This window comes from Prionailurus bengalensis, chromosome C1 (genome assembly GCF_016509475.1).
Source record: "Prionailurus bengalensis isolate Pbe53 chromosome C1, Fcat_Pben_1.1_paternal_pri, whole genome shotgun sequence".
Taxonomy (NCBI): domain Eukaryota; kingdom Metazoa; phylum Chordata; class Mammalia; order Carnivora; family Felidae; genus Prionailurus; species Prionailurus bengalensis.
Window position 1 is genome coordinate 94,403,379 of NC_057345.1, and position 24,111 is coordinate 94,427,489.

Genomic DNA, 24,111 nt, shown 5'->3' on the forward strand with positions numbered 1-24,111 from the left:
ACGAACTGAGGCCGGCAAGGGACAGGTGGCACATCCGGGACCACTTAGCGATGGGGAATAAATGAATCCTGGGTAAGCGATGGGGACACGTGCCCCTCACTGTTGTTTCCCCGCTCGGTCACATGGAGGCACACGCAGGGCTGGCTCCCCGCTGTGCTGCCTTGTGCGCGCGTTCCAAATGGCCCCACACCTTCATGCTCAGCCGCCACCGTCTTGAAATGATGGAAGAAGGGGCCCTGCGTGTTCATTTTTGCCCCGGGCTCCGTAAATCACGCAGCCAGCTCTGGGCACATGTTTGTTCGCCTCACCCTCTTACTCTAGGCGTAAACTAGGGTCGTAGGGCCTCAGTTCAAAGCCACTTACTAGCTGGGTGACTTGGGAACAGCTCAGCCAACCTCAGTTTGCCATTCTGTAGAAAGGGAATCACAACAGCCCAATTCGGGTTTCAAAGACCGCGCGTGTAAGGACCGGGCCCAGTGCCCTCGGTGTGCCTATGACGTAGAGAAGATGCCCACCGCAAGTGTTCGTTCCCTCCTCACCCCTTTCCGGAGCTCTCAGGCTTTTCCCCACAGACTTCTGAGTTCGCCGTGTTCAGTCACGCCAAGAAAGGACAAGCGCATAACAGGGGGCAGGGGGTGAGGAAGGCAGAGGGGACAGAAGAAGTGAGAGGAAGCCTGCTCTTGAGGCACAAGAGAAAATCGGGCTTGGAGCCTGAGCCGGCCGAGGCAAAGCAATGGCAGGCTGCCAGTTGTCAATTAAAGATAAGATCTCGCCCGGCCGCGGAGGGCAAGCAGGGCCTGCGCCCCTGCGCCCCCCCCCCCCCCCCCCCCCCCGCTTTCCAGGCCGGAGAAAGCCATTTGCAGCCAGGCTGGCCTCAGAGAAGCTTGGCCAGGCCATAATGGGATGGGATGTACTTCTGGCTCCATAACGATATTACGCATCGGAGCCCACGTCCAAGATGGCTGGGGGTTTTTGTTTTGTTTTGTTTTTCGTAGATGAGTGTGGAACCGTTTCACGGTCAGGGGCCAAGAACCAGCAAACAGCCCCGGGGTACCAGAGGCCAGGGTGGCCCTCAGGGGACCCAAGGAGATGCAGGGTCCCCGGTGACACGCTGGTGCAGACTTCTGGAGGGGAGAGGGGCGTAGAGTTCAGCGAGAACAGACTACCCGTCCGCTTCACCTCACAGGAACAGCGGGCAGGGCTGTCAGGAAAGGAAGGGCGTGGCTTCCTCAAAAAAGCAGGGGCTGAGCCCAAACGAGGGGGCTGGTTCAACGAACAGGACACCGGTGTCCAAGACCAACTTTGGGAGTCAGACACACTCACACTCAGCTTGGAGTCCTGGCTCCATGACTTCCTAGTTGTGGGACCTGGGGCAAGTCACTTAACCTACTTAACCCGTGTGAATCTTTATTTCCTCACCCGTTGAATGGGAGTATTGATGGCACCTACCTCATGGAGCTGTTGGGAGAACCCAGTGAGCAGTGCCTGTAAAACCCTGGGCACACGATCATTGCTTACAAATATTGGGGGGGGGGGGGAGGAGCGTTGTGGAGCAACTTCCCCCCAGTAACCCACCCCAGTTTGGTTTCTGGCTTCACCTTTCAAATAAGTGCTATGAATTAGCGTCATTTCGGTAAAGCCCTCATCTTCTTGTGAAGCAGGCAGAGAGAGTGGGGGGTCATAATGCCAAACAGCTAACATTTATTGAGTGCCGGGCAATACATCTAATGCTCTTAAAAACCCATTTCGAGACTGGTGTCATCATTATTCTTGTTTCACAGAGAAAACTGCAGGATAGCCATGTTGGGTCACCCAGCCAAAAAGGGGCCAAGCTGGGATTTGAACCCAACTAGTCTGACTCCAAGAGTCCAGTGCTTTCCTGCCTTGTAAATGGAATGGGGCTTCTAAGTCATCAGCCCCAGGGCAGGGATTTTTGCTTTTAATGGTTTTCATTTCATTCACCTCAATTGGAATTGGGCAAGTGGGTGCCCTGGTAGTGCCTGACCCCACCCCCCACAGAAAAGGGGCCGTTGTTAATTAGCATAACCCCCAACTCATGGAATTCTTGATTCTTTCCTCTGCAACCCACTGAGTTTTATTGTCTGAAGGGAGTGACTGGGATGGGGACGGGTCTGGAGACCAAGTTATAGCAGGAGCAGCTCAGCCTGCAGAAGAAAAGGGACCCCCATCTTCAGTATTTGAAGGCATCTGAGGGGAAGTGGGTTTAGCTTATCTTCTGATCCCGGAGAGCAGACCTGGGACCAGTAGGTGGAAATGTTAGGAGGACAGATCGGGGTCAAATAAAGAAGAACCTGGCTTTTTGTTTTCCTGCTATTACAAATTCCCCACATGGTGTTGAAAGCATCCCATACCAAATCAACAGGGAAGGAAGGCCCTGTCATCCTCCCTCAGTCCTACGCTCCTCCCTGGAGGCCACACAATTAACATCTAGCGTTGGGTCCTTCTAGGCCTTTGGTAAAAGACCTTTCTGACAGAACTGCCGAATAGGAATGACCGCCTTGTGGGTACGAGGTTCCTGTCCCTGGAAATGTCCGGAGAGACATTGGGTGGTCACGTGCCAGGGTTTGTGGGAAGAACTTCTGCCCGGCATGGAAGGTTGAATTAGAAGACCTCTTCCGGTTCTCACACGTTCTGACTGACAGGGGGCCACGCAGCTACTCAGCAGTGGAGGCTGGTCTGGAGCCCGGGTCTTCCTAACAGGACCCAGATAAGCTCTTTTCCTGGCATGATTTTCCTCAAAGTCCTTCGCTCTGGAGGGGAACTCCCTGCTAGACTCCCTGTCTGCCTCTTTCCAGCCAATCCTGGGTGTATGCCAGGGCTGAGACTGGCATCTGTGGTGCATCTGGTTCAATGACTCGGTTGATACCCTCACTTGGGTTGATACCCTGTGATGTGTGGCCAGTACCCGCCCCTGCAGCCTCCCGGGCCCTGACAGCATTATCACCGTGAGCACCTGCCCTCATTGCCCGGCTCCAGGCCTTTGTGGGATCAACACGACAGGTGGCACGTGAGCTGGCCCAGTCACCTGGGGCCGTGGTCACCACACCTCAGCCCCGGACAGCATGGTTTGCTCTAGGGGCCACAAGGGCTGCCAGGGACGCTCGGAGCTGCTTTCTCCCGGGGAACCTCACCTGGGCCTGGCCATAGCATCACGGGCTGAGGAGAGGGAGCCAGGAGAGCTGTGGCTCCAGGTCAGAGGGGTCAGAGGCCTCCTGCTGTTGGTGCTGGAAGCTTCTCCGTTTCTCACAGGGCTGAGGGGCCAGCCTGCACCCCCACCCCCAAGTCACCATATTTACCTGTCTTTAGGGCTATTCCATAAGAGTCTCCCAGAACGGCCAGGCTCTGCTTTTGCTAAGCTAGGCTCCCTGCTTCGTAAATCAGCAATTTCCGGTGTGGGGACTAGGGTTGGCCTGAGGAGGTCCCTTCCTTTCTCTCTCTACACCCACTTTGCTAGGTGATCTCACCCACTCCTATAGTCATAAACGCCTTCCAGAAGCTGGTGACAGCCACGTTTGTAGGTCCAGCCCCAGAACTCTCCTCTCAACGTCATTCATTTGCTCATTCATTCATTCATCCAACAAACATATATTAAACTTTTTCTCTATTCCAGGCACTGCCTTCCATGTTGCATGTACATCAGTGACCAGAGAGCACGACCCCCTCCCCTCCCTGCTCTCCACACCCACTCACCCTGCCTGCTCAGCCCCTCAAAAGCACCCCCACGCTCCCCTGACATTGGACTCTGATTTCACGGTTCTCCCTCCCTGTCCTCCTCTCCCCGTCCATGTGCTACCACCATCCACACGGAGACTGAGCAAAAACCAGGGTGTCATCGTTAACCCCTCCCTCTCATACCTTAACTCACTCACTCACTCACGTTAAATCTTTATCAAATGCCCATACTGCATCCTGGGGAACCAACAGTGACCCAATCAGTGGGACCCCTGCCCTCATGGAGCTGACATTCTAATGGGGGAGCTAGGCCAAAAGACCGGTAGACTAAATACACACATAATAACCTCTCCCACCCTCATTCCAGCCCACCTCAATGCTGTCATTCCTAGTTCTGAAATATGCCTCGCAAGCCTTCCATCTCTCACCCCTTCCTCGCTGGGCCCCAGCTGCCTGTCTACACCCCAGTGTCCTCCCAGCAGCCAGACAGGCCTTCTGAAAATGGACACTAGATCACGTTAACCCATCTTCAACCCACAGCGGCTGGATTCCCACTGTACTTTGAGTAAAATCTAAACTCTGTCAAGGTAAAGGGGGGCCCTCACGGCCCTGTGCCTCCTCAGACCCCTCCCTGCCTCTGTCCGTGCCCCCCCACACCCCTCTTCCCTCAGCCCCCGAACCTTTGTTACACACGGCGTCTCTTCCACCTTTAATGGAACACTGTGCCCACCTCACCTGACCCCTTTGCCTCACCCCTCTGGTGTGGCTTTAAATGTCACTTCCCTGGTGGCCCCCTCCAGTGCCCCGTGTTGTTTTCTATCACTGCAGCGGGCTCATTTTCTTCGGGGTGCTTAGCATGCTTCGTGACCATGTATTTGCCCCTTGCCTGCCTCCCTGTAAGTACCTGGGGCCTCGCACAGTGCTAGGGGCTCAGTAAATAGTTTATGAATGAATGAATGAATGGGCAGACATGGCCGTGCCATAAGCAGCCGCTGAGCTGCGTCCTATGTTTTTCCTCCAAGCTGTCTCCAGCTGGCTTCTGCACCTCACTTCTAGGGCATTCCTGGGAGTCCTTGGGGAGTAACGTGAAAGCTCTTCTCTTTACATTATGCATTTCCTGCCTGAGAAACTGTCAGAATAATGAGGACTGAGAGAGAGGGAGGCGGAGAGGGGAGTTCTCCTAGCTCTTCCTGCTCTTCCTTCCAGAACTTCCGAACTTCAGGAACTTGTCAAACCCCCTCCCCAACCGGTGAGCCACCTGAGGGAGCTCATTCACCCTGGCTCCCCTCAGGGCTGAGCCCTGTGGGGTAAGTGCTCTGGGGAAAAGGCAGATGGGAGGAGGCAAAAGACAAGGCTGGGGGGTTGGGGGGGTGGGAAAGAGGGACAAAAAACAAGTTGCCTGGCCCCGCATGGCCCTCAAGCCAGTCCCCCTCACCCATATGCACTTTTTCTGGAACTCGGAGCCTCCTGGCCCAGCTCAGGCCTCTGGGTGGGACAGCGGGGCTCCTCCCGGGTCATCCTGAGCCCTCAGCTGACAGAGCCTGGGGCCACTGGGGTGTCACTGCCCCTGAGGGGACCTCTGTAGGGACCAAAGCCTGGGATTCCTTAACCATGGGCAACTCTGTTCTTTATCTCCCTAGAGAGCCACTCACCACCTCCCCCCACGGTTTCTCACCTTTAGGCGCCAGGTCCAAGGACAGTCACTTAAAATTCAATATCCGTGATCGAATGTTCAAATCAAACAAACAAGGGAGGGGAGCCTGGGTGGCTCAGTCGGTTAAGTGTGTGACTCCTGACTTGGGCTCCGGTCATGATCTCATGGTTTGTGAGTTCAAGTCCCAAGTCAGGCTCTGCACACAGCGTGGAGTCTGCTTGGGATTCTCTCTCTCTGCGCCTCCCCACTCATATTCTCTCTCTCTCTCTGTCTCTCAAAAATAAATAAACTGAAAAAAAAAAAAAAAAAGGAGGGGGGTAACAAACAAAAACAGACTTTTCCCCATACCCTCAGTGTCCCGCCTGGCCCAGGCCCAGGCAGCTGGCCCTCGGGAAGACCAGGGGTGATCCCAGGAGGCCCAGTGCCCCCAGAGGAGCGGCTCCTGGCCCGGCTGTTGCCATGGTGGCCCTCCCTGCGGTGGCGGCTGCCAAGTTGCTATGGAGAGCGGGGTTTTGCCACGGCTTCCACTACCGGCACCGAGAAGCTCCCCCAGGACCCTCCCCCTTCCCAGGCCAATACATGGTCAGCCTGGTGGCCAGCTTGTGCTGTCGTCTCAGTGGACCAGGGGGGCACTATAGGAATAGGAGTCAGAACCAGTTTCCTTCCCAGCACCCCAGCTGCGTCTAGCCTCATGCCTCAGGACTGCCTCCTCCCCCTGAGGGAACGATACTGTTTGTACTCCTGGCAGATCCATTAGGGACCTCATTTCTCTCAGGACCTTCCTCCCCCCCCCCCCCCCAGGTGGCAACCAGCTCCCAGAGAGCCTGGGGGGGGGGTGGGATGGTGAGGGTAGGGGGTGTGTGAGAAGGCTCCAATGGCAGCACTCTCCCTCTGGACATAGTGTGCTGCACTGTGACCAGCTGCATTTCCCTGGACAGAACTGGAAAATTGGTTTCTAGAACCCTCCATGTCTCTTCTTGAGTTTGTGTCTATCCTCACTAAATACGCTGCACCCTTACTGCACCTCAAACACCCGCACATTTCCCAGGTCCTTTTGGTCTCTCCACCCTCTCTTCATGTTCTAATATATGCAGAGAAAAGTATCTTGTGCCAGTCATCCACACGGTAGTATAAATCAGGGTCCATGTATATTTCATTTCCCAGGACATAGGATTACTAGACCTCCTCTCAGCTTATGGAGTAAGAGCTTGTTCTCTATTATTGGAAGTCCTCACACCAGAGAACTCTAGGGAGGGTAGATATTTTGTTTGTTTGTTTTGACCAGAGGAGAGAGAAAGCAGGAGCTCCTTGTGTGAGTCAAGGTAGAGGCCAGAGTTCTACAAGGAATTTTGGCTTTGCTTTGATTACTAAAAGAAAATGGAGCGCGAAAGGGAAATCAGAAGTGATATGTGATAGGAGTTGCCTCTGTCTCGAAGACCCCCTTCCATATTTTGGACCCCCTTCCATATTCCAGTATTGAGTCCCCTGCCTGGCAAACACTAATACATCCCTCGAGGGACTTATACGTCCCTCAAGGCCCGCTCACCTGTCACCTCCGGTGAGAACCTTCCCTGGACTCTTCCTTTATACCCTCATGGTACCTGGTACGCCCCTCTAGTGTAGTACTTAGCACAGGGATAGCCTGTTGCTTATTTACTTGTTTATGGGGACTTACTATTTACTCACTTATTAAGACTTTTATCTCCAGCTCCTGCTCAGTGCTCAGGAGCTCAATGATGAATGAATGAATGAGTAGACAGGGAATGAGCTAGCCGCTCACTCCTGACTTCTGCCATTCACACTTGTCATTCTAGCCCATGTCTGGTCTCAGAATCTGTCCAGAACAGTTCCCTGGGATGCTGGGCCCCTCCCTCTACCACCCACCACTGTGTGCCAGCCCAGCGCCCCCCCACTGCCAGCAGTGCCCCCATCCACAGCCCCCCACTCCCCTCAGCTTCCCAGGCTCTGGCCGGCCAGCGGGCCTTTCTCTCCTGGTGCTAATGGCTTCAGACCGTCCCTGGAGTCTCCGTGGACCAGCCAAGGGCTCGTGTCCCAGGTTCTTCCCTTCTCCATATTCCACGTTCTCAGTCTTCACCAGTGTTCTTTTATGAGCCTCCTGCCCTCTCCAACTCTCTGGGCACCGATGTGGGTAAAATCCCCGCTGCCCGAGTGGGCCATAGAGAGAGAAGCTGGAGAGGGTCGTTTCCATAGGAGCCTGGCCCAGTCCCATGACATTGCTTGGCCTCAGTTTCCACGTCTGTGAAATGGGAATTAAACCTCCCCTGCCTTCATCCACAGGAGGTATGAAGGTTAAATGAGGAAGTGGGTAGACGGGTCTTCTGGAACCCCCGGAGCACTACCTGAGGTGAAAGGTTATCATTCCTCTGACCTTTCCTCAGGGGCTGGGGTGTTCCTCCAGAAGAGGAGAGCTGGTGCTTCTGGAAATAGTAATAGCTCACATTGAGCGCCTGACAGGCCAAGCATTGTCCTAAGCCTTCTGTGCGGATTCATCTTCAGAACAAACCTAGGAGGTAAGAGCTCTTTTAATCACTTCCATGTGACAGATAAGGAACCAAGGCACAGAGATCAGCCCGACAGCAATCTCACAGACAGATTTCACATCCCGATTTTGAGCTGAACCCATGCAGCCTGACTCTGCCCCACCCCCATGCCCCTGACCGACGGCTCTACAAGCTGCAGCTGGCCCCGTGGCACTGGCCCCTCTCCTGTCATCGATTAACTGCCCACACCCAGAATTTTAGCTGCCACTGGCTTTGCTGCTTGTGCCTTTTTTTTTTTTTTTTTTTTTTTTTGCCAGGAGGAGCAAAGAGAGGTGAAATAGGTGAAACAGCTAGCCAGGCTCAGGCAGGCGAATGGTGCTCTGTGCACGTCCGCCGTGTTGTAGAGACACAGGGGAGTAGGGCTTGGCAGGTGTGACTTCCACAACAGAAAGCACTAGAAACCCTTTTCCCGAAATCTTTGCTAGGGCCATTCACTAGGGGGATGACAGGACGGAGGCAGTGTCCAAGCATGATGCAGGGCCCCGGGGCATGGATGCTCTCGAGGTGACCGGCTGGTGAAGCCATTTCCCTCCTGGTGGCCGTGAAGCACCTGTGTGATACCTGTGTACTTGACCGTGAGAAGCCAGAGAGAAGCCCGCCAAGCTGCCTGCTGCCAGGGCTACCACCTGCACCCCACCTTGCAGTCCTCCTCTCTCCCAGGGCTTGTCTACACACACCCGTGAGCTCTGGGGCATAGGAGCCGAAGAGTAGGGACGTGGGAGAAAGCACTAGAGGAGAGACAGAGAGCAGGGATCCTGGAGGGGGGTGGGGGAGAGAGGCAGGGAGGACGGGTGGGAGACGGAGGAGTCGGAAGGGAAGTGGGGCGGGAGGAGTGAGAAAATGCGGGAAGAGGAGGACCGAGAAAGGGAGGAGGGAGAAGGAGGAGGGACCAATCCCGACCGTGGAACCTAAAATGAACTCAACAGGCTGGAAATAGAACAGCTGGGCAAACCCAAAACACTGTTTGGGTGTCTGCTGAGCAAGCACGTGAATGAACAGAACTGGGGGAGCAGTTCAAGGAAGAAATAGATCATTTCATCTCAGAGGTTGGTCCGAACAGGAGGCGTTTATTCCAGCCCGCCCAGATTACTCGGGATTCTTTTTCTGGGGGTGTTTTCTTTACGTAAGCATTATTTTTAACAGGCTGCCTTGGCGGCTGGGTTAGCCTGACGCCACCCCACCCTTGCTTGGCGGATGGAAGGTTTGGGTTACTCTGAGACCAAGACCGCTCTGGGTTTTTATTGTCATTGTGGACACTTCTGGCTTCAGGGGAAGAAATCTTTTTTTTTTTTTAATCTTTTTTTATGTTTATTACTTACTTTTGAGAGAGAGACAGAGTGTGAGCGGGGGACGAGCAGAGAGAGAGGGAGACACAGAATCCGAAGCAGCTCCAGGCTCTGAGCTGTCAGCACAGAGCCCGATGCAGGGCTCCAACTCCTGAACCGTGAGATCATGACCTAGGCTGAAGTCGGACGCTCAACCAACTAAGCCATCCAGGCGCCCCAGGGGGAGAAATCTTAATCCGCTTGCCAAATGGAGGTTTAGAACTCTGAGTTGTGTTCCTGAATCCGTTTGTAGAACAAAACCCAGTTCTGGAATGGGCCAGGACTGGCCTGGGGGACCCTGCCCCCCTCAGCACCCCCAGGGCTCCATGATGCCTTCTGGTGACCTCACTTGATGCCAACACACTTCACCCTGGGAGGTGCCCCGTGCACCTGACGCTCAGCCCAGGGACCCCTTCCCTGGCCGTCAGTGGCCACCTCTCTGCTCCCGCCCTGCCCCCATAGCACTGTTTCTGTCTTCCTCCACCCTTCCAAACCCTGGCTCTCTTCCCCACCTAGGCTCCTATGCAGACTTCCTGGGTCTCAAAGACCATTTCCGGACTCTCAGGGTGCGTGCGCCCCCCGAAGTTGCAGCCAATGTTGTTTGTATGTTATATTCTACAGGCAGGATTCGAATCTTTCATCAGACTTGCTGTGCCCACTTCCCGCCAATGTGAAGAACGATTAGTCTGAAAGTTAGAGGCTGGGCCAGCACAGACTGTGAAAACAGGTGGAGCCAGGTGGCCCCTGGTGGCTCCTTTTAGCCAGCCGTCACTCTGGGGTTTTTGCTCCATCACAGATCTCTCTAGAGTTAGATCAGCTCTACTTGGGACTGACCGTGGACAGCTCTGGAGAACCGGAGCTCTAGCCTTGCATCTACCGCTGGCTGTGCTATCTTTGACAACTTGCCTGCTGAGCTACAGCGCTTACAAAATTGGGGATAATACTACCCATCTTAGCAGGTTCCCCCAAAGGCTCGATTAAGATCCTGTATTCTTACTGCTTTAGCATAGTACCTGACATTTCATTCGTAAAGCTTAACTTCCTCCCTCTCCCCCTTCTTTCCTGGATGAACACTAAGGAACCTTCCCAAATTGAGCAGGTAGACTCTACTAGAGGATTGTTGGGGAGACCTAAACCGGAGAGAAAGAGCCCAGGTCATCCTACAGCCTTTCCAGGAGGTGCCGGGGCAGGAGGGTTAGCTCTGGTGGAGGACGGAAGAGAGGAGGTCTTCGTCAGCAGAAGGTCTCAACCGTGGCGGGAAGGCAACCGCACCCATGTCGGATATTCGGAACACAGCCAGCTGGCGGACGGGCCACTTAGAGACACATCAGTTGTAAGGAAGCTGACCGAGGACCCCTCAGCGCCCACCCTCACTGCACACACCACCAAGACAGACACTGATTACCAAGCCATCCTGAAATCTCTCCTTCCCTACGCTACCTCTCACCTTCCTTGGGGCCACAGGCTCTTGGCCCAAAGTGGCTTGTTCTGTGCACTTCAGATAGAACTAGAAGTAACACAGGTTAGCTTCCTCTTCCCTGACATTGATGAGCTGGGGGAACAAAGAGGGTGTCTCAAGAAAATTCAGGAGTTCTTCCTGGTTCTTGGCACCATTTGTGCCCGTTCCAGCTCTCCGTGCCCTTGTCTGACCCTCCTCTTGCCAGAGTGAGAGACCAGCATCTTCAAGAATGCCCATGAAGTACTCTGAGCTTCTCAGATGTAAAGGGCAAGAGAAATCAAAGGCAGCCCTTATCTCTATCCAGATGATGGGGATAAACACAGCCCAAAGCTGTGTCCTGGCCTGCCTCGCTTGGCCAGTGGCTGAGTGAATGCCAAGCTGAGATTTCTCTTACTTTGTACTCACTTGGCCCCAAAGGCTGCCAGGGTACTGGCTACTAAGTCACTAATCCACAAAAGCCACCTGCAGCCCCTCCACAGGTCCCAGAAGGAATCTTTACTCTGTTCTGACCTCAGAAGCCACCTTGCCCACTTGGCCAGTGCCTTCTTCACTCTGGGTTTGGGCATCATATCTGTAATTGGATGCCTAGGAAATATTTTTAGCTACCAACCTTGACGCAGACTTCATCCCCATTCACCACTGGGGTAACGAGAGGGGAAAGAATTGGAAAATTCCACCAGCCACACGGCTAACAGCTGTTTGAAGGGTCTTCCTAATAGACAAGTCTGACCATGTCCTTCCCTTTCTGAAAACCCTTCTATGGCTCCCTGTTGGGTAGAGGTGAGATGCCCAAGACCCTTGACCGTCTGGCCCATCAACCCTCATTTCCTGTCCCTCCCTCCCCACACATTCAAGGAGGAGTGTTCTTTGAACTTCTGCACTGTCCTGCTTTAGCAGGTTGCTCGAAGCAGCCCCCACTTGGTCTACCTTGTGAAAACTACTCATCTCTTGGGAAGTCTTTCCTGATCCACCCATCCCACCAGCAGAATTTTCTCCCCGCACAGCCCCCGATACACCTTTACAAGAGCGTTTGTTTGCACTCGGTATGTACCTGAATGCCTTGCACAAAACTTTTTTTTTTAAGTTTATGTATTTTCAGAGAGAGCATGATCTGGGGAAGGGCAAAGAGGGAGAGAGAGAGAGAATCCCAAGCAGGCTCCACGCTGACGGTACAGGCCCCACCTGCGGCTCGATCTCTCGAAACGCAAGATGGTGACCCGAGCCGAAATCAAGAGTCCCACGCTTAACTGACTGAGCCACCCACACACCCCTGCACAAACTGTGTTAAGAGTCCTAGTTTGGACTCACCTTCCCTGTACTTCTGCTAATTGGGCCAAGGAACCTATGTAGATGTTAGGATATTAACTATATTAGGGAAAATTTAAATTATCCAAAATTTAGATAAGGTCAAAAGGATGACTGCATACTCCTGCCCTGTCATAGTGAAGCTTTGTTTAACAGACCTACACGAAGCTTATTTAATTCTCTAAAACTGTGCTATCAACATAGAGCTTTTGAGCACTTAACGTGTTAAGTGCTAATGCCACATGTTAAAATGACAGTATTTTGGACCTGTTGGGTTAAATAAAGTATATTATTAATTAATTTTTTTTTTATTTTAGAGAGAGAGAGAGAGAGCGAGCGTGTGTGAGCAAGGGAGAGGATCAGAAGGAGAGAGAAAGACAGAGAGAGAGAGGGAGAATCTTAAGTGGGTTTCATGCTCAGCACAGAGCCTCACACGGGGCTCAATCCCACAACCTTGAGATCCTGACCTGAGCTGAAATCAAGAGTCGGATGCTCAACTGACCGGGCCACCCAGGCACCCCAATAAAATGTATTATTAACATTGATTTCACCTGTTCATTTTTACTTTTTAACGTGACTACTAAAAAAATTTGAATCACACGCATGGTTCCCAGTGTATATCTATTGGATGGCATGCTCTAGAAGACCAGTTCACCGTCTGGTAGAGAGTCAAATGATTTCTGGCTGGTAGGAGAGATAAACCCGTTTAATTGCTCTCCAGGACACTTACCAGATTTGTCTCCAACTTACAAAGAAATTTATTTTGATGTGTCTTCCCTTTGAATTTTTTTTTTTAACATCTATTTATTTTTGAAAGACAGAGAGACAGAACGTGAGCGGGGCGGGGCAGAGAGAGAGGGAGACACAGAATCCGAAGCAGCTCCAGGCTCTGAGCTGTCAGCACAGAGCCCGACGCGGGGCTCAAAGTCACAGACTTTGAGATCATAACCTGGGCCGAAGTCAGACGCTCAGCCAACTGAGCCACCCAGGTGCACCGGTGTGTCTTCCCTTTAAATCCAGTTCCTTAAAGGCTCTTTGAACCAGCGTATTTTATTGGTCACCTCATTAATGGATGAGTTAAAGAAAATCTTTGACACGTTTATTCTGTATCTGTAGGAGACTTATACTTTCAACTTTTTAGAAATTACACTTAGACCTCTATCTCCTGTCCAGTTTAAGAGCATAGCCTGAATTATTAACATGCCTGGTAGTAAGTAGGGGCTTGATAGGTGTTTGTTGAATGAGTTAAAACACTTCCTTGGACTTGGGACCTCATGTTTGAACTGCCAAGCACCCTCTGCAGTGGGATCCCTATCTGCCATATGCCTGAGGCTAGTGGGGGGATGTTGGAAATATGAGAGCTTCTTTTCAGGACCCTAAACTATTTGGGGGGGTCCCCATAAAGATTCCCCAACTTTTGGGCCATGTGATCCCCAGAGAATGCTAGCAGAAGCAAATCCTGGCCCTCCTGCACCCCCACCCCCCCCCCCCCCAGGGGCTGCAGGAAGCAGGAAACCCAGACAGGTTTCCCTTCCTTTCTGCCCATGACCTGGGCTCTTACCAACCTCAGCACTGTGACGATCCCACCAGACAACCCTGACTGTTCCTCCAGGTCTGGACACAGAGGCACTTTTGTGTTGAAGTTCAGTAAGCAGGGCTAGCCTCAGGAGCCAGGTCTTCTGGGGGCCCTAGAAAACTCTCTGGGTCCTGAGTCCAGAGAGACAATTGCAAAAGTGTATCATTTCCCCTTTCCCCGCCTTGCCATCTCCACAGTGGGGGATGGCCGGCTGGCCATAAGGGGAGAAGTTCCTTGTGAATTCCTTGAGGGCAGAAGCTTGTCATTCGTATGCCTGGCAACTGCTGAGCACTTTTCCCAGCCCACGGTGGACACTCGGTGAATGTTCCTCAGCCTCTCCTCCCTCTGCCTGACTCCAGTCTACCGCCAGCTTCCTTCCAAACAGCCTGATGTACAGACTCTTTGGCCTCGACAGAACATTGATTAATCAATCGCCCTCTCTGGGAGTCTGGGCAGGATCCGTTGATAATGAGGCAACAAGCTCAGGGGGGGGTGACCTTTTAGAAGTGTCACACCAAGCTTGCGGTTGTCCACGTCCCTTATGAAGAAGAGAGAAGTCTGTAGAGGCTCCGCTGCTGGAGAAAGAGAGTAAAAGCAACATTTTTTATTGTGATAGAATATACATAACAACATTTTCTATTTTTAACTGTAGAGTTTGATGGCATTAAGTACATCTACATTGTTGGCGCCCCTGGGTGGCTCAGTCGGCCAAGCACCTGACTCTTGATTTCAGCTCAGGTCATGATTCCAGGGTGGTGGGATTGAGCCCCGAGTCGGCTCCGTGCTGAGCATAGAGCCTACTTGGGACTCTCTCTCTCCCTCTGTCCCTCTGCCCTTCCCCCCACCAAAGTACATTCACATTATTGTACAACTGTCACCACCGTCCATCTCCAGAACTTTCCCATTACCCCAAAATGAAACTCGGCCCACGAAACACCAACTCCCCATTCTCCTCTCCTCCCAGCCCCTGGGAGCCACCATTCTGCTGTCTGGCTCTATGAATGTAACTACTCTAGGTGCCTCATATAAGTGGAATCATGCAGTATTTGTCCCTTTGTGATTGGCTAAGCCTAATGTCCAGTGTGTGTGTGTGTGTGTGTGTGTGTGTGTGTATCACATTTTGTTTATCCATTCATCCAACCTGGGCTGCTTCCGGTTTGGGGCTATTGTGAATAACGGGTGTACAAACATTTCTTTGAGAGTCTCCTTTCATTTCCTCTGAACACACCCGGAGGTAGAATTGGATCATATTAATGCTTGTTTAATTTTCTGAGGTCAAAACCACATTACTGAGCACCTGTGCAGTTCCAGCTCTGAGCTAAGCCCTTTCTATGTGCCATCCCATTTAATCCATACAACAACCCTTTGGGGTGAAGAAGATACTCTCCGGTTTATACCAAGTGAAGATTCCAGAAACCAAATGACTTGCTCCAAGTTAGAGACAGCGATGGGCAGTCAGGTTTTGAACCCAGGTCGACTTGATGCCAATGCCACACGCTTCCCGGGCAGCAGGCAACGAAAACAAATACGGTTGTCAAAAGGAAGGGCCACACTTTAACGCTGTCGGCGGCTAGCACTTTCTTTAATTAACAACCAACACCTTAGCAGGAATCCGGCAGAAGGATCCCCCTTGCTCAGATCAGATGAAACACTGTCTTGCAGATGTTTCCCAGACCAAACTCCTTTTTTCCCGGCCTCCTCCCCCTCCTCCTAGCTTCCCTGGCCTTCCTTCCATCAACTAGACCCCCTGCACTTTGTGTTCCTGGCTGACAGACAAATTCCCTCCAGGCCGCAAACTCCCCAGGCCACAGCTCACATGGTCCCTGTGTATAGCCTGAACCTACCAGTGTCCCGCGCTCTGTAACAGTTTGAATCAATGAATCAATGAGTGACTCACTCAATCAATGACGGTAGGGAGGACAGGCACGAAGAAAGAGAACACCAGAATTATCCACTTCTCCACTTCTACTTCACTATTTGTGTAAGACCAGGCTGTGAGTTGCTCAGAATAATCTGTGTGCCATATTTGGCACCACTGCGCAAGCCTGAGCCATTTTGGGGTTGGAAACTCCCAGGGAAAGAGATGGAATTATCCTCTTGGAGAAATATGCCCACGTGGCTGGCCCAAGGAAGGGGAGGAGGAGTTTTCAGTGTTGGGAGAGATTTCATGTCCTGAGGAAAACCAGATCCTCAGGGGATGAGACCTTTAGCACAATTCTTCCTTCCTTCCTTCCTTCCTTCCTTCCTTCCTGTAACCAGCCCAGTGATCAGGGCCACACTTGCTCTGAGCCAGGCACCCAGCTCAGCACCTGAGGGAAGAGAGGAAAGTCAGACCTGCTTCTGCAGTGCTGTGTGCTCAGACACAGCCACTGGGACAGGAGAGGCCGGCGGCCTCTCTGGGAGGCTCAACCAAGCCCACGGGCAGGACGTGGGTGGCTGTTCCTTCCCGAAGCCAAGTGTCTGCATTGCTGGGAGGCACTGGCCTCACCTGGAGGCTTGGCTAACTCTCCGGCCTTTGGGTGCCGTGCAGGAGGCACGGAGGGCAGGGGTGGCAGTAACAGGTGACAGAGAAAACGCCGGGTGTCCAGGGCGGCAGCCACTCCCACCAGAGGGTCTTAGGGAGTGCCAGCAAGGCAGGGAACTCTTGGCCAGAGTCCCTGTGGGACCTCCATGTTAGGCGCGGTGAGGTCCTTCCCCACCACTGCACGCTGGCCCGGCCTGGCTTAGGGGCTGTCTGGTGAGAGGGCTTTAAGCTCCACAGGCCATGAACGTGAAAATATGTAGCAGAAAGAGGGACAGGACTTGAACTGGATTGGAAGGCAAGGGTTTGGGATTATTTACCCAAGAGGGAAGGAAGCATGTAAGCGACTTGGGCATTCATGACTGTCTGTAAGGTGTTAGGATGACAACATTAACCCAAACGGCCTGCACGTGGAGCCTAGAGACAGGCAGGGCAGGACACTGTCCTGTCGTGCAGGCAAACAAGGAGATTTAACGCTAGCGTTTCTGTCCTGGATCCACGGTTCTTGCTCACGCCAGGCTGCCTCTCCTGACTGCATAGGCCCAAGGGAGGTCCCACATCAGGGGGACTTAGAGACCAAGCCCGTGACGATGAGCTGTCTGGGTGCTCCGGGTAGCGGTCTAAGGACTGGCCACAGGAAGGAGCACCCAGGAGGCACCCCACAGGAAGGGATGGGTGGTTCCAAGTCACCTGGGGCCTGTGCAGCCTGCCGTACCCCACCCCCACTCTTCAGCCAGGCACCCAGGGCCCAGTGACCCTGGCAGCTTGAGCTCACTTACCTTTCCAGGCCTCAGCAGGGGTGTCTGGGGGAATTCGGAGGCTTCCTCCAGGGAGAAGATGTCCAGGCTCTGTGACTCAGTGTGCCTGCAAGAAAAGAAATTCACTAAAATGATTTCTTTTTCCTTCCAACAAAGAAAAGAGGTTTACAGCTCACGCTCGGCTGCCAGAGGAGAGCCCTCTCTGAATTCCTTCCCTGCCTCTGCTATAAAGCCGTTAAGTTGATCATTTGGGTCCAGGGTATGAAAGCTTCCCTGCAGGGCTGTGGTTACTGGCCTGGTTAACTCACTGGCTCAAGCCTGGGAGAGGCATGGAGAGAGGCTTTGCTCCCCACCGGGCTCCCCCTCACATGGAACACTCATGTGGGTGGGTGGCTTGGCTCAAACCCTTCCCCTCTGCTCAAACAACTTCCCCACTCCCCACCTCCCTCCAGTGGTTCTGGCACATTCCGCCATTCCCTGGGCGTTTACCCTATGCCAAATAGTTTACGTACATCAGCTCCTTCAATCCTACCCCCATCCTTTGGAGGAGGTATAATCCCTACTCTAAAGATGAGAAATCTGAGACTCAGAGAAGTTCACTTGTTTGGGTCAGGCAGCTAGTGAGCCGTAAATTCAGGCCCGGATCTAATATAATCCTCACGCTAGCTATTGCACATAATTATGGCTAGCAAGTCTTCATAGGCGAAGAACCTGAGACTCAGACAGGCTAATTAAGCTTGTCCAAGACGGGGATGCCTGGGTGGCTCAGTGGGTTGAGCATCCGACTTCGGCTCAGGTCACGATCTCCTGATTCGTGAGTTCGAGCTCCACGTTGGGCTCTGTGCTGACAGCTCAGAGCCTGGAGCCTACTTCGGATTCTGTGTCTCCCCCTCTCTCTCTGCCCCTCCCCCACTCGTGCTCTCTCAAAAATAAATAAACATTTATAAATAAATAAACAAACAAACAAAGCTTGTCCAAGACAAACGACTGCTAAGTGACGCGCCTAAAATTGGAGCCCAAAGCCCGACCTGTGTTCACAAGCGTATCTCCCCACTGGGAGGGTTGTCTCCGTCGTGTCACTCAGAGCTGGGCCTCCATACCTTGGCTCACTATGTGCCCCCCACCCTCAGCGCCCTTCTCCCCCACCACCCTCTCAGCCACCTCTCCGAAGCCAGCTCTGAATACCTTCGCGGGCCATCTATGCAGTCCGACTCAAAATGGGCTTCCTTCACCAGGCCTCCCGGATGCTTGGGACCCTGCCCTACATACTCCCCTTTTCTCTCCTCCCCAATCTCCTATTACACTTAACGGCCCAGAAGAGCACGGACTTTGCCCTTGGCCTGTTTCACACCTGTCACATGTCCACCCTGTTCCTGCCTCCTCTTGCCTTTCCTAAAGAACAACAACCATCAGGGAGGTCACACTGCTTGCGGCCCTGAGGCTCGCGGCCCTGAGGCTCGCGGCCCTGAGGCCCTGAGGCGTCAGCTCCAGATTATGCAAACTTCCTCAGGGTGGAGGCCACCATTTCTGTGTCTGCCATATCATCCAGCTCAGTGCCAACCACAAAGTAGGTGTTGAATAAATTCACACATCTCCATGTTATTGTTCAAAGCATCTGAATATCCCTTAGTTGGATGAATCTTCCTGAAAACCTGGTGAGGTGGGTTACAGATTCGGAGGGGTTCGCCACAGCTAAGGTGGCTGTCTGGTCGCTGGAAGACCAGGACTAGGACCCAGATTTTTGATCCTGGGTACAGGGCGCTTTCCTCAACCAGGCCATGGGCATAGGCTCCGCAGTGCCATGGAATGGTATCCCTGATCAGCTAATTTTGTCCACTGTTTCTTCTTCCCTCACAGAGCTGTGGGAAGGGCCCTGCTGGGACTCTGTTTCTGGAAGGTGTCTTTAGATGGGCTCTGAAGGCAGCTTGAGTCAGAGGGTAGAGGTGGTCGGAAGCACCCGAGGTGCAGCCCTGAATGAGACCAGCACCTGGCAAAGAGGTCCTGGTCCAAGAGAGGACCGTCCCGGTGCCCCCCCCCCCCACCAACCCCCGCAAAGGGTTCATGCAGCGTCTAAGGTCTGTGGAGTCCCTGCTCCACCCCAAGGCCCTGCAGGAAGCCACCAGTAGGGACAGGTGGTCAGTTACAGAGCAATCCCCAGGTAGCCACAGGATCCTTTCTCCAGCAGGAAAGGAAAGGAAAACCATCAGAGAGCTGCTACTCCCTCGGGCGAAGGAGGAAATGATCCGGGCAGAAGGAGTCAGGGTGTTGTTTTGCTCACAGAGTTGCAGGAGGGAACCAAAAGCAAAGATGCCCCCGTCGGGCAGATCTGGAGCTGCTTTGCCAAAAAAAGAGAATTAGGCTGCATGGAATCATTCTCATTCTCCGCCAGATGGCCCAACGGATTTGGGATGCGTCCAGGAGCCCAGCCCCTTTTCTTTGCTCCAGGCCAAACAGCCAGCCAAGGGATCTGAGGCCCTGAGGCTCAAGAAGTCAGTCAGGGTCGTGGTGGCACCCTCATGTGACCTGGTGCATCATCTGTGGGATCTTCCTGTGCCTGCACGGCGCCTGCCGCGTAACCCCGTCTCTCCATCTTGTGGCCCATGTGCCTTATGGCGGAGGCCGGGGTTCGAGCGGGGACTGGGGCCGGGGCCGTGTGGCACCTGCTTTTCTGGAGCAGCCCTGGCACGCACCGCTTGCTCTAAACTCTGCACAGCTTCCGGCTCTGGGAAATGCAGGAGTAATTGAATGACATGTGCAGTGATTACGGGAAGAAGGAGGTGGGGGGTGGGGAGGACTGTCTGCAAATCCTGCCAAGGACACTAGGAAGTAATTCAACCTGTCGCTTTGTCCTGAACTGCCTTAACAGGTGTCGGTGGAGTGGTCACTATCTATCCTGAATGCAGTACCTCACAGCCCGAGCACCCCCTCTGCAGTGCTGGCCAGAGCGTGTGGGAGGCCCCCGGAGAGGGAGGCTGCCCCCGGTGGGACGGGCCCGGCGGCAGGGGCAATGCCACTCAGCTCCATGCCATTGCAGTCTGCCCCGTGTTAGCTTGCCACCTACTCCGTGCGGCGAAACCCTGCCCAGGTTACGAGTCCAAATAATCTTTGAGCCGGGAGGCTCACGGCAGAGCAGAGACAGCATCCAGGAATACACGTAGTAGGCTTGCACTTTCAGGGATAATCCCCATTTCAAACATCCTGTAAACCGGTGAGAGCAGGGAACGTGTGCGCTCTCTCTTTTTTTTAAGTTGATGTATTTTCGAGAGAGAGCGCAAGTGGGGGAGGGGCAGAGAGAGAGAGGGAGGGGGAAAGAATCCCAAGAAGCCCCACACTGTCGGTGCGGAGCCTGACACCAGGCTCGATCTCACAAACCGTGAGATCAAGACCTGAGCCGAAATCGAGTCAGACGCTTAACCGAGCAGCCCAGACGCCCCACGTGGGCCCTCTCTTCTTCACGCCTGTAATCCCAGCGCCCCGCACGGACTCCAGGATGGAGTAGAGGCTTAATCCGCGGTTGTCGAATGAGCCAATGGCCAAATGCCGGGATCGTGGGTTGCACTGACAAGTTCACTGGCGCTCTGCAGGGAGTTAGTGCTGTCTGCTGCCTGTCCCCCGGAACGCCTGTTTCCTCTCCGGAGACCCTGCTCACTTGTCTCTCTTCTTTCCAGCAGACCCCTCCAGACTTGTGCCCCGTTCCGTGGCCCCCAGGCCCAAATTGCCTGAGGTAACTGATATTAGCAGGTCAGAGCACAGATGCACTTTAAGATGCTTAGCCTGGGCGGAGAGCCCCAGACAGAACCAGATGTATTTTTAGCTCCTTAGGTATCTGGAAAGGTATTGAGACGCAGCCGTGGTTACAGACACAGGACAAATCAGTATTCTGCTACTGGCCTCCCCACACCAGCAGTTTCCATTCAGTGTCTCAAAAGCAAGGGTTGCTATGGAGATTGAGTGTCAGGGCAACTGAATTTCCTGTTGGGAAACAGCAGCACAGGTAGAGCTCTGGGCCAATGGGAACCAAGGAGCTCCTTGGATGGCGGGAGCTCCTCTCCTGACAGCAAATGATGGCGGGAGTCCTGGCATCCTCAGAAGGAGGTCAGTGGGGAGACGGGGGGTGCTGTCTCTGGAACTTCATTCACGGAGGGATTGATTCTATTTCTTCTTCCTCACATCTGGCATAGGACTGGTTTGGTTCTTTCTCTGTTCCTTCGCCCAGGGACTTTGGCCATCTAAGAAGCAGTCTGGAAGATGCTTGGGGGTGGGGGGGGAGTGGCAGGGTCATCCTGAGTAGAGGTCAGTCCTGGCAAATACCTAGAACCTAAGCTCTGTGAGGGGCAGGGGGAGGCCAGGTCAACCCAGTCCTGGAGGCATTTGAGTTTCGGGGATCTACTCTTGGGACGGCATTGTGCAGGCTTAGCTCATTTTATCCTTGCTATCATCTGGGGAGGCAACCAGACAGGTGACATGGTCCCCAACCTTCCTCATTCATTCAATAAACATTTCCTGCATGCCTGATAAGCGAGGTGACTGAGATTTTTTTTTTTTTTTAAATTCAGGACTCCAAGAGGCTAAATGACCCACCTACTGCTACAAAATTAGCAAGATACAAAACCAAAAGAGTACCCAGGTCTGTTCAGTCCACAGATTCAGAGAGATAACAGCCAAAGAAGCTCTCAGAGGGGGCATTTACCCTGACCTCATGCCTCACAGAAAATAAATTGAGACCCAGAGAGGGCACGGACTTGGTCACTCAGGGAGCTGGTGACAAAACAGGAACGGGATTCTTCAGCCCATGCTTCTTCTCATCACCCAGAGGTCTTTCCAGAGAACTGTGCGGCCCCAGACTTGTACTGGACACTCACTCTGTGTCAGGTACTAAACAAGCTACGAATTACTTTTGTTGTTGTTAACAGAGACCCGACCCTGGTGACTTAAGCAGAGGAAGTCATTCTCTCTCATAAAAGAAGTCCAGAGGCAGGCATTACAGGACTGTTTGACAGATGGACAAAGTCATCAGGGATGCAGGTCCCTGCTACTTTTCTGCATCACTGCCTTCAACACAGAGGTTCGATTCTAAACACCCAAGATGGCTGCTGGAGTTCAAGCCATCACATCCACATTCCAGGCACGAAAAAGAGGAAGAAACTGGAACAAAAAAGCATGTGTGCCTGCCCTGTCTGCCCCCCTCTCTCCTTTAGGAATCTTCCTGAAAGCCCATCTAAGTTACACTTCTAGCCCATTAGAACTTGCTAGTTGCAAGAAAGGTTAAGAAATGTCATCTTTTACCTGGGCGCATTGCTACCCTAAATAAAATTGGGGTTATGGTAGGAATGAAGAGCGGGAACATGATACTTCTAAATTTTCTGCAGTTTGTGTGTGTGTGTGTGTGTGTGTGTGTATACTTCTATCATCTATCTATTATCTATCTATCTATCTATCTATTTGAAAATGAGGGGGAAAAAAGGGGCCCCTGGGTGGCTCAGTCAGTTAAGCGTCCGACTTCGTCTCAGGTCATGATCTCACGGTTTGTGAGTTTGAGCCCCGTATCCGGCTCTGTGCTGACAGCTCAGAGCCCAGAGCCCACTTTGGATTCTGTGTCTCCCTTTCTCTCTGCTCCTCCCCTGCTCACGCTCTGTCTCTCTCTCTCCTTCAAAAATAATAAACATTCAAAAACAATTAAAAAAACAATTAAAAAAAAAAGAAAATGAGGGAAAAAAAACACAAAAAACTACTCGTCCGTCCTCCTAATCATCCACATAGGTGATTATTAGCTCTGCTCAGGGTCAAGTATGTTATGCTACTGTCATGAGGACAGCACAAAAATTCTTAACGCAGGGTTTGAACAAACTTAGTATCGATTCAATTCAGTTTGAGCAAAATCTACAGACCTTGTGGAAATCCCCCTTGGAAGAGGCTTGGAGCAGAAGTGGCAAATTCACCAAGGAGCTGTAGAAAGTCACAGCTTCATTGCAGAGCCAGCTCCCCAGCCCTGGGCCTCCCCCGCTGCCAGCCCCCAGCTCATCTTGTCTGGGAACGCCTCCCACACAGTCTCCTGGACGCTGAAATCCAGCGCCCTCTGGGGCTGCTGGGCTGCTGGGCTGTGTGCCCCCCTGGAGTCAGGGTGAACAGCAGAGGGGGGGTGCTGTGGCTTCACTGGGGAGCCTCAGCCTTTGCACAGCTTCTCACAGATGGCACCGGTTATTTATGAATTGGAGCTGTCCTCAAGTACCCGCAAGGTAGGTCAAGGACATGGAGAGCCCCATGGTAAACTAAAGCCTGGGACCGGGCATCCTGACTCCTGCCACCCATACTCGAAGAGTGGACCGCAGGCCAGCACGGGGGCATGATGGGGCACCCAGGGAACCGGTTACAAGTCAGTGTGGTTCTTCCTGACAATATTTCTAAGTCATACATTGCCCAAGGCATGATGAAAGGTTTTTGAGAAGTGGGGAGTGAAAAAGCAAGGGTCAGTCTATTCGATATGAAATCAGGTGGTTCACTCACGACCACCCAGACGCTCCCGGTGCACTTAGAATCCATTCTCCGCTTAATCTTTACTAACTGAACACCACTCTGATGTGGGAGCAATGATGTGTTCAGATGAAATACCTGGCCTTTCTGGCTCACTTGCAAATGCCTACAGGGCTGGACAATAACATAGAGGTAAACGTCTCTGGGAAGACTGGCCCTCCCTTAATAAAAGGCAGAGTCCCCAGAGGAAAAGACTACATTTTGGCCTCACCCCTCCCCTTCTTCCTGCCTGGGGTGAGACAGAGATGTTTGGGAATGAAGGGGGCCATCCCACGACCCTGAAAAGAAAAGCCCCAACTAGGATAGCAGAGCAGGAAGCTAGAAGGATCTGAGTCCTTCATGACTCTCCTGACAACACCCCTCCCCTGCTTCCTGACTTCTTGTTATATGGAAAACTCAAAGCCCCATGTGGGTGAGCCAGCGTGGGTTTCTGTTAAGGGAAAGCCAAATGCAATCCTAACTGATGCCTAAAGATTGCCAGAGGGCTATGCCTTCTTGAGTGTGATCCCGGGCTCGCCAACCCATATGTAGATCCTGTCCTGGTTCTGTCCCCAGGCTCACTTCCTCAGAGCTTAGAACCAGGCCAGCTTGGAGCAGACCACCCTGTGTATCGGGGAAGGAAACTGGCTGGATTCTCCCAGCAGAATTGCCGGCAGGCCTGGGCTTGCGTCTTGACTGTTCATCTTTATACATCCCTCTGGGGGAAAGTGAAGAATTAAGTCCCATGG

The 24,111-nt window shown here is 52.9% G+C and overlaps 1 protein-coding gene across 1 annotated transcript in view; it reads left to right on the forward strand.

The window, feature by feature from the left end:
• Positions 1-22,191, forward strand: part of KCNC4 (potassium voltage-gated channel subfamily C member 4) — a 46,127-nt gene extending 23,936 nt beyond the window's left edge. The window contains exon 4 of the mRNA XM_043575809.1: positions 21,409-22,191. Coding sequence (XP_043431744.1) covers positions 21,409-21,428 — 20 coding nt within the window. The 3' untranslated portion in view covers positions 21,429-22,191. The remainder of the gene's footprint in view (positions 1-21,408) is intronic.
• The last annotated feature ends 1,920 nt before the right edge of the window (positions 22,192-24,111 follow it).